The sequence below is a fragment of the Phaethon lepturus genome, unplaced genomic scaffold (genome assembly GCF_000687285.1).
Source record: "Phaethon lepturus isolate BGI_N335 unplaced genomic scaffold, ASM68728v1 scaffold10076, whole genome shotgun sequence".
NCBI lineage: Eukaryota > Metazoa > Chordata > Aves > Phaethontiformes > Phaethontidae > Phaethon > Phaethon lepturus.
Genome location: NW_010548295.1, coordinates 27,777 through 38,894, shown reverse-complemented (window position 1 = coordinate 38,894; position 11,118 = coordinate 27,777). Strand labels below are relative to the sequence as shown.

General features: G+C 38.3%; 1 protein-coding gene across 1 annotated transcript in view; it reads right to left on the bottom strand.

Moving 5' to 3' along the window:
• SLC45A4 (solute carrier family 45, member 4) overlaps nucleotides 1–10,627 on the bottom strand; it is a 34,512-nt gene extending 23,885 nt beyond the window's left edge. Inside the window, exon 1 of the mRNA XM_010289915.1 lies at nucleotides 10,017–10,627. Coding sequence (XP_010288217.1) covers nucleotides 10,017–10,260 — 244 coding nt within the window. The 5' untranslated portion in view covers nucleotides 10,261–10,627. The remainder of the gene's footprint in view (nucleotides 1–10,016) is intronic.
• Between the last annotated feature and the right edge of the window lie 491 nt (nucleotides 10,628–11,118).

Here is an 11,118-nt window from a genome sequence, read left to right as displayed (position 1 = left end):
GGGGGGGGGGGGGGGTGGTGTCAATTCTGATGGACTGAATTATTGAAAGACCATTGTTTATAAAGCAGCACAACTGATAAAAGGAGGAAATTCATAGTTTTAAGCAGTCTATAAACATGAGAACACATAGAAAATGATCCAGCTCAGTTTATCACTTGAGCCAGAGAGAACATAAATTGTGATCCAAAGGAGGGTAGAAATTCACGGTTAAGATGGTCTGAACAGAACTCACACAAAATTTATCAGCATATTAAAAAGAGGTTGCACTGCCTCATGGTGGGACATGCCAAAGACAAAACTTATACTGAGGACAGAACCAGGCCACTATAGGGACTGATCCTTTCTATTTGCCGTTCTCCATATCAGCAGTTCTGTGGGGAAAGGTAGCCATGCTCTGGAAGTGTTAAGGCTTCTTGAGGTCAGTGTGGAAGCTGTTTCTAAAGACTGCCTGTTACAGTAATGTCTATGTTTTGACATTGGATGGCCCCAGTGCTGGCTCCCAGGTAACTCAGTCTCTATTTGCAGAAAGTTTGCTTCACTAAAATGCATTTATACTTAGTAATCTGGAGGTAGACAATGAAGTTGTGATTTTGGCATTCAACTGCCAGTCTCCAGTTCTACCTCCGAAGTTTAAGCTCATCTGACTTTCTCCAAAGTCTCCCTCCAGCTGCTCTTCAAAACATTGGCGGGGTCTCATGCAGGAGTGCCGAGTGGTTCCAGCTGTCCAGTACCTGTGCAAAACATCAGCTCTGCCCTCACACGAGCACTCCTCGCAGCCCGGTGAGATTGCAGCAAGGTTAGATGCTGAGCAGTGTAACACAGCAGTCACCATTCCCAAGTTATAACAGGAACTCAGACTCAAATCCTTCTGTTTACGCAATCCCCAGAAGATGTTTGCATCCAAATCTTCACATTTCAGAATGCCACATGCACGTGGGGCATATAAAGGTTGAAACAACTTCATAAATCACCTACTTTACAATGGGATTCAATTTAAATAGGGACAGCTGAAACAGATGCTAGAGTGACAGCAGTTATTTAGATGACCTGTTTTCAAGAACTTTTACACTATTTTACACGAAGTAGAACAGTTTCCAAATACAGCAACTGGAAGGGGGAAAGCCTCATTGCTACACATCCTCCCCAGCAGTGGGAAGGTGGATCGTTCATTTTTCCACCAAATAAGGAGTGACAATAAATAAAGGACTTGAATCTCTTCATTTCAAAGCACAAATGGAATCACCTACCAGATCTAGCAGCACTTGCTAAATACTTTAGTGCTCTTGCCAGCCCCTATCTGCCCACTGCTACCCCCAGCTAAAAGTCTTTCCCTTCCCTTCACCTCCCACTTACCCTATTCTTCTTTGCAGAGTTTAGGCTTTCCAGGTCATTGTGACTGTGGGCAAGTTACACTTGCTTGTCTAATGAAACCCTTTTAAATCCCATTTATTTCTGTAGAAAAAGAGGTCATATCCAGTTTCCATGCTCTGCATCTACTACACTGCAAAACAACCCACCATGAGACTCCAGCTGAAGACAACCAAATGGTAATACAGTATATTGCTGGGTTTATCTATTCATGGAAAAATCTGCATCTGTGCTGCTTTGTACCCACTGTTACTCAAGACTTCAGAGAGAGGAATATGTTTATGGGGTGACATGAGCTATTGGGGATTTATCTAAACCAATGTAAAAAAAAAATCTATGACCTGTTTTTTCCCTGTTTAAACAGACTCATATTAAATTTTATCAAACTGTATCAGCAGATCAAAACTTTTCCAACAATTTCTTGCAAAATAGCCTGCAGGAGGCATATCTGAAACCTTCTCAACTGTTGTTTGTTTAAAAGAGGATGATTAAAATAGAGTCCCAGAGGGTGCATCACAACAGAAATACTGTTGCAACAAGCACACAGGAGACTCAGAGGAGAATAGAGCTTAAGGGGCTGCAGCTTTGACAATCCTCTTGAAGTAAGCTTTATTAAAGCATTATGTGATTTGGCAACAGCCTGTTGACATTCTTTTCATTTCAGAAGTGGCCATGATTTTATTTCCTTGAAAAGTAAGACTCCTGTTCATTAAGGAGTTCTCAGCCATTCCCTTTTCATAACCTGTTTCACAATACACACTCAATAGAAAAAAACATTGATTTGAGCCTTGGCACTGCAAGTTTCAAAAGATGGGTGCCCAAATCTCAGTTCTGCATCTGCAAGTCTCCACCACCAGAACCCCATCCAAAGAGCTGAAAGGTTTCTTTTTACAGTAAAGAACAGGCAATTGCCTGCTGGAAAATTGCCCTGGTGGCAATTACTTCGTAATAAAGAGCATGGAAGCACTATCATGTTTCATCTGTTATCGCTATGGCAAAATTACCTCTTGGTCAGAGGTGAGGGTCAAACTCAAATTCTGAACAGAAAACTGAAACTCAGCCATTGCGTGCGCACATACATTCATGGGTTCACCTAACATCTTGCTCTCCTAGAGAGTGTTTAGACAGAAGTTTAAAAAGATGTGGGCTTTGTAAATTTGCTTGAGAGTGTATGTGGGTGGAAAGCAGATTAAGAGGAAGAGTTTTAGGCTAGGAAAGAGGTTACATACAGGCGGGTGTTTAAAACCACTCAATTTTAGCACAGTTTCAGGAGGTCAAAGTCTGCTCCCTACTTCTCCCATCCTTTCCCCACTACCCACAGGAAATCTTTGTAAGGGAGCAGTGAAGATACAGGAATCATGCAGTTCATTGATACTGTATGTGTCCCTTTCTACTCCAGAACTGCCCTTGAAAGCAGAAAACCCTATAGGCTTGTCTTGGCTATAGCAACAAGGTGGGTCCAGTATGTGTTGGGAGGGAAGAACTGCAAGACAACTCAGTCACCCAATATAAAAGAGAAGTAAAAAGCACATTTAAAATAGACTGAAAGAAAAATTGAAAACTACTGTCTGATATGAAAATTAAACAGCAAAAAAATCTGCTTACAATTTAGTCTCACAACCGGGTCAGTACTATTAGCAGCATTATTAACTGTTCCTTATTTCTGCTCCTTTACTAGATCTCCTTGAGGCAGGAGAGAACAAGACTTAGGAAAGAAGGGGAACAGAGATGTCAAAGTACTCCTAAGTCATTCCAAAAAGTTTAGTCTCTCAAATCTTGGCTACTCAAGATAAAAAGGCAGCAGCATACTTCTGGACAGGAAAGATTTACTGGTAGAAAGAAGCATCTGCATAAGGGTAGAGATGTTCATTTTCTTAGGGAATGATTATTTTCGGAGACCTCAAGCTCTTCCCACAAATCAGACTAAAATGTCTATTGCTGCATAAAAAAATAGATTTGAAGAACAGACAACGAAATTAAAAATTGCTTTCAAAGCTCCATCCTTACAGAAGAGCTGACATTTATATACAGTTTGCTTTTTCTGTAGGTCCACAGTTCTCAGACCTGTTAGTGTTTCTTGCGTGTCATATATGGTCTCTCGCACTAACCTCAGATCACACAAGCTCTCAAAAAGGAAACTTCTGAGGACTCAAGTGTTCTCAGATGCAATTTTAACTGTGAACACTCTTTATGCCAGGAAAAAAAAGTATTACCATTCCCACAGTGCACAGTTAAAAGATCATGGACTTACTAAAGATTTGGAATGGGAGAAAACAGCACCAGAGCAAATGAGAGACTTATTTTAGTAGCAGCTTCGACAGACCTTATTCAGCCAAAAAAAAAAAAGGAACAAAAAGTTACCTACTGCTAAGTAATAGGAAATATGTTTCATGCTACAGAAGAAGCCTCCAAATTCCTTCACACTCAACCTCCCTTCCCTAGAGAAACTATTCATCCAAAAATCACAGTCTGCACGAATCCTCATGTTACCCCAACTGAAAGTCTGCCATGTGTTATCAGTTGTGCCTCTAAGTAACACCGAATCTGGCCTTCAAAGAAAACCAGAACATTGGTATAAAAAAAGCTCTGTAACTGTTATTGCACAACTGCCAGACCACATGGCATTTGCCTTGATAGAAAAATGAAGCATGTGCTCCCACTGGCCTCAGGATTAAAAATCTTAATAGTTGCATAGCACCTTTCTTTTAAAGGTGCCTCAAAGGTATCCTTAACCAAACCTTCCATTAAGGACTGCATGTGCTCAAAGACTGGTGATGCTACTTATTTGAGGTCAAAAGACATTTTATGTAACAGAACAGCAATATGATATGAAAACCTTATTGACTTGCTTGTTGGTTAAAAAAGTACAGTAAAATTAGTCTTACATGACCCCTTAGTGGACATAAAATTAGTCAATAAATAAAAAATGATGGGTGGGGAGGTTTTATAGGGCAATTAACATGTGCCTCAGGCACAGTATTTGCAGTTTTACACATTCCACCACTTAAGAGCTGAATACAAACTTCACATGATCTTAAAGACTAAATTCAAAGCTAACAAGGCTGAAATATGTATTTAATTGTTTATTAATGTAGGTTTTCTGGATCCACTGTAAATTCAATTCTTGCCCTTGTTAGCTGTGTTACAGTCCCCTCTTGGGACGGGTCAGCTCAAGCCATTAATTCTTCCAAAGCAGAATTCAGATCCTGCAATTCACTCTCAGCATCAAATGCAACTACGCCTGGGAGCTCAGATGCAGCTGGAACGTACAGGAATTTAACTTTGAGAGTCACAGAACAGGTTAACAGCAACTCAAACAGTTTCTTCCAGACAATATAAAGTAAGGCACAGCCCAAATGGTAAGATGCAGCTTAGTAGAAAGACAATTATAAGTACATATAACCCTAACATAAATGTAACCTCTGTCAGAGATTTGGAATAAACTTGACTACTTGAGCTGAGCTGAAATAAGGAGTCAGTGCTGCTTTATGTTGAAGAGCTGCTTCTATCCGAGAGAGTTTTTTTCACTTGAATTATAGGCAGCCTCCAAAAGCTCCTCCAATCCCTTTGTTCCCTTCTCCCCCACCAAATCTTCACGGTTTTTAGATTTCCTTTGATCTTAGACTTAGCCTTAGGAAGACTATCCCCTTCCACACTGAATTGATTCAGCAACTGATAACTTAATTCCTTTGAAGAAACATACCTAAAAGCTAACTTATCTGTAACATTTCATGCTTGGATTCTGAAGACATCTCCATAATCTCCTCTTTACCTACATGCATTCTTCTCAGACAGGTATCAACACTAAATTTCAATGGGGATATTCACTACTTCATACTAAAAGTTCACTCCGTCATATTAAATCTCTTCAGCATAATTACTTCTCAGCTACCACTGAGATTTCTCAGAATCAGCGCTTTGAATTGTTGCTTAACACTTTTTCCATACTGGCAATTTCACATGAACTAGATTTCAGGACCCTTTAAGCATTGTCTGCTAAGTTTTAAGCTGGAAGAATTCTGAATGTTAGGTATTTTTTTTTTTTTCCCCTGAAATATTTCTAAATGCTTTAACTGAGAAACAACAGCCCAAACCCCCAAACATCTTTTCCACATGTATGAGACATGTAGGAAATGTGTCGTGTGTCTCATGAGACATGAGTAGCTACACTATTTTGCTGACTCGAAAGCATATAATGAGAGAAATAATCTCTTTTCCAAACAAAAATAACTTATGGTATTCTGCTCTGCTTAGCTCAGCCTTTCTCTTTATTAAAATCTATTAATTAGCACTGAAATATGCAGTTTCCAGAAATGCTATTCCTTAGTGTTATTGCCTAAAAAGAACACCATGCTCAAGGTTAAGCTTAAATGACCAACTTCATTGAATGCTTGAACAGCTAATGTTTACTACAAGAGCCCGTTAACTCTCACAGCAAAACAAAGTAATACTATCACAGACAGGCACTCAGATATGAAATACGTAAAAATTAAGGCTGCTCCTGTACCATACCAGAGAAACATCCCTAAATTTAAGTGACATTACAAAGGTAAGCAGCACATGTAAACTGTTAACGTTTTTCCTTATGTAAACATGTATGGTTTCTTTTACAAAGCACTAGTGTAATACATTTAATTTATGCAGGGGAATGAGGAACAGTTCTGGTGCTGACAGTCACTTCTGTGCCTATTAACTATTCATAAAACACTCAGTAGCATTGGAAAGATCCTTTGAAACAACAGTAAAGGCTTGGCAAAGCTTTTATCATATTAAATATAAAATGTGAAACTTCATGTTTACAGCTACCACTACTCATTAGTCAGACAGCAAATTTTTCATGCTGAAAGCAGCAGTGACCCCAAGTCCCAGAATACAGATCTTTTTTGTGCAGTCCTAATCAGACAGACACATGGATCCCACTTTTCAGAACTGAAATAGATTTACTGGTTGCATTACCACCCAAACTGTGCTCGAATTACAACTGAAATAATGACATAATTTGGTAATTTCAGATTAATGATTTAAAGTGTTGCTAATAGAAGCCACATACTGTGATTTCACTGGACAAGTTTCTTCAAAAACCTAACAGTTTCCCTAAGTTTACACTATACCAGTCATTAGTTTATCTTCACTTATTTAATCAAAATCCCTTGCAAAATAATTTCTAAAATGTATCCAAATTTTCCACGAACTGTTACAAACTGGAAGTAGATTTAGAGAAAGATCTAATCCTTAGAAGCCAAGTTTAATGATGGAAGAAAATACACTGTCATTTACAAACAATAGCAGGGATTTTAATTCCCTCTCACAGATAAGCAGCATTAAGTACCAGATGTTTCAGAAGACAAAGGCCTCATCCTGCTCCTATGGAGTTTACAGTATGTGGCCGAAAATGCATCGGGGAGGCAAACAGTAGTGTTAATGTACAGAACGTACCCAATAGTAAGAAGAAATCACTGCTTCTCAAAAATCTCAGACTGATGAACAAGTAAACCTGGAGTGCTGAAGGGGCTGACAGTTTATTTTGTAGTGAAGTTTTAATGCTGGCTGGGATTGCTGACTGAATGGGTCTCTAAAAAAGGTTAATGAAGACTTCTAAAGCTTGAAACTTGTGAGAGTGCCAACTAATTTAATTTCATCTGGAACCAGTCTGCCACTCCTCATATTTGGCATATTTTTATATCCTCTGAATTCTTCTAAACAAGTTAGCTGCTTCGTTTTGAATTCTTAAGCTGCAGATTGCATGAAATCAAAGAGCAAGTTAGAATAAAAAGCAACATGTAATATATATTTGGCTTGTTCTTGTTGCTAAGCTACTAAAGCCCATTTATGACTACCAGGCTGTTACAGATTTGTAGCTGCATTTCTGACAAGGCAATGTAACATCAATCTAGGCAAAGCAATAAAGACAAAGATTAAAGTCACAAATGGGAACTTAATTCCGTAGGAGTACAGCAACTTGGGCACTTCCAGCCCTTCCCCATTCACAGTATCCATTGATCCAACCTGCTCTCACTGCTGCCTTTAGTTCTTTTGGTAAGAATTCAAAACTTGAGGAAATTTAAAAACATTGAGAATTCAACCACTGTTGAACTGGAAAGCGACTATCGAAAGGATTATCTCCTTCAGTTGCTGAAATCTTGTGGCTTACAGAACAAGTAGGACAGGTCACTGATCTGCCAAATAATAACTACACCTCTGATCCAGGGTACACAAAGAGCTAGGAAAGTCAAATACCTGCAAGCTGAAAGTGTGTAACGCCATACTAACGTGCCTAGGGTTTTAATGGTGGTATCAGATAAGAATCTCAGATTATTTCAGTGACCAAAGTTTTCTAAGATAGAGCACAAGCATATAACCTAAAGCTTAATTGTTAATATTCAACATCTATCTGTAAGGAAGAGTCCTTTTTGCATACCCAAAATGTTTCTGGTTCTTCAATTTATGATTAGCAAACTTGGTTGGTTGAGTCACTATACTTGCCCACATGCCACTTTTCAAAAATAGTTTCTCAACCCAATTTAATCTCTCAGAAAACAACTGAATGTTGCTTTTACCAAAACAAGCAGCAAAGGGAATATTACAGCAATTCAACAGCTATATGCAACCCCCTCCAGTGAGGAATAAATATAGCTCATGTTGAGGCAGACAGATGTTGAGGTTGATAAAGGTAAACAGAACCATGTAAGAGGTAATTACCAAACAGGCTAGATAAGTCACCCGTGAATAACTTAACCCTTCAGTGAATCCAACATTGTTCAGTCCCTTGCTGAGGGAACACGAGCCAGAGCACAAAAGATTTCAATTAGTTCCCAACGTGCTAACATTTGTAACCAGCTACCTCCGCTTCTTATCTATACAGCATGGAACATCATTATTGCATCCTCACAGTCTTTTACATCGCTTTTTCAATTTGCAAGCTTTTCTAGAAGCCAGAACTCTTTTCTTCCCTTCCCCCAAATACCAATGTTATTTTGATCACTGGGGTTAGGGAAGGAAGGGAAGAGATATTTCTCAATTATCTGGAGGAAACAGATCTGCTAGAAAAGCTCACAAAAGAATTGTAAACTAGTAGACTGGTCAGTAATTAAGAGGAAGGTTTATTTATACTGTCTGACCTTACTCTATGGCAAGGCAAAGTCAGCTTAGCCAGCTATACATTTTAAACATCCAAGTGCCAGCACAAACAAGAAAGTACAGGTCATTTACAAAACTTGGGGTCTTCTCCAGGCAAAGCAGGACACAAGTATTTTGCATTCATAGTAGACAGTAATTGAACCGAAGCTGCTAGTACAAATTACTTGAGTCTCTAAATCTCAATTTACCCAGAAGACAAAACCTCAAAACTAGTTATGGACATTGTTAATATTCCTAGGTGAAGTTGCATGTGTTTTATTCAGCAAGCCAGGTTGATCAGAAAGCTATTTAGTGACCACTTACAATCTTTAACTATGGCACTAATAGATCCAAAAAGGACATTTTATGAACTCTGAAAATGAAAATTTTCATGAAAATTTGGAGGCATGACTCATCAGCACCTCATGGCACTAACTGCACTGATTATTGACCCCTGATTCAAAATAAACCGACCAGTAACTTCATATGAAAACTCATTAACTGCAGGAAGACTGCACAAAAGAATTTGTACATTGCATGCTCACAAGTTCAATCTGTTATCCTCTTTTGTCACATCAAATATAAAAATACAGATGTTTCATTTCAGATGCTAACTTTGTCATTTTTAAACAATGTTGTAATTAACATAATTTTAGAGCATTAGTTGAGTGCTTCTGTTTGGCCACAACTGAGCATGCTGTAAGGCACAACTTCATGTATAAGCCAAAGCAAACATATAATATGCATATATTATATATACACACTCATACTGTGCACACACATCATTGATTTATTCACTCATGGAAGCATGATCAGTCCAGTATTTCCATTCAGTTTTGTGTAATGTTTTCTGCTATCTGATAGAGAACATGATTTTCTAGATTTGATAAAGGTAATACCAGATACTGCTAATCCTGTAAGCAGTTTATTGGAAACCTAATTATAGTACTTGCCACAAAATTTAAGTCTACTCCTATTCTAGTCCCCATTACCTCCCATTATTACCTAAAGCTATATCATTGTTTATTCATGTGTTATAAACTAGACAGATTAATCATATAAAACAAAACTCACCAGTGGTTTGATATAAATGCAATGTTTCCCTTGTAGTGGAAAAAGACATTTAAGACATTTTATCTGTTTATTCTGAAGTACTGCAACCTGAAGCATTTCTCCTTAAATCCTTCACTGCAATAGTCTAATAATGTTTCTAGGTTCTAGGACACTTACCTTTTAATAAAGAATTTTAGAAGGTTTTGAGGTTGCTAGCTTTATGTGGGAACAGAAAACTTAAATCAGGTTAAACTTTTTTACAGAGAGAAGCAATATTAGGCAGAAGATGAATGCATATAGAAGTCTTCCCCACTTAAACACAGTCACACAACTGAATCTGTGGCACGGCCAATTACAAAAACTGAAATCCTTTTTACCTTGTGTATTTTTAGTTGGCAGACCCCACTTCCCTCTTCCTCCAACTTTAATCCATGCAAAAAGATATAGAAAGCTTCCACTAACACATAAGAATTACTTACCAATTTGTAACAATACGGGTGTCACCAAAGCTGTCTCCATGGCATAACAAAATTCCCTGCCAAACATTACTGCACCATGCATCACCCACAGGCGAACTGGTATCCGGTCTATGGATCCTTCACTAATGGTCTCCTCTCTACTTTCATTCTCCTTGTTTTCTGGTTTCTGAAGCTGTGCCACAGGTAGGTCTTGAACTTGCATAGATTCCGAGTCAGCATTCTGGGGAGCCATTTTCATTACCATAAAAAAAATATATTTGTTATATCTCTATAAATAATACTACCATAACTCCACGAACAAGTTAGGTGTCTTCTCTTTCAGCTTCTGTTCCTCAGGCAAGTAATGCTTATATTCCTCTTGTACAAACAGGTATCTTGCAACTTCTTGTATAGATATGAGACATTAAGAATGAAAAGCTATTTGGTAGGAATTTCAACATATGGCTTGCTGGTTTACTGTGAGTTAGAGTTAAAAATCCATAATTGCCATTCAGTTAATACCAGTTTCATAATTATTATTGAAGAAGTGCTGAAGTTGTTATTCTTGCTACAGAGAGGTGGAAAGGCGACACAAAGAGGTGCTCCACTGTTAATCCCCATCGAGTGGCTGATTAATCTGCAACAAAAAGCAAGCATTTAAAAATTTCAATGGCATTTTTCAGGATATTGTGCCCCCCCCTTAACCACAGACCCTATTTCCTGCTTAATGCTTTCCATTGTCCTTGCCTAGTGTAGGGTCTTTTATTCCACATTCCCTCCTACCCCTGGACTTTCCATTGAAATGCAGTTACTCCTCACATTTAAATGATGCTTAACTGTACTCATATCTTATTCCAATTTGTGGTCCTACATGAAGCAATGATCCTCAGAACATTGAGCACAAGACTAAAATTCTGGGAAATTTAATGCAGGTTCCATTTCAGAAACAGCGTAGGATATTTCAGTACTATGCCAGGAAGGTGATTCATCAGTTACCATTTACTCACTGGCCAGACATCTCTGTTTAGACTCCTGGAAGTTGCCAGTTACTTTGCAGTAACCATCACACCATCTGATAACAAAGATATTCCTGAAGCAAACATGAGCAAAAATAAGCCATTAG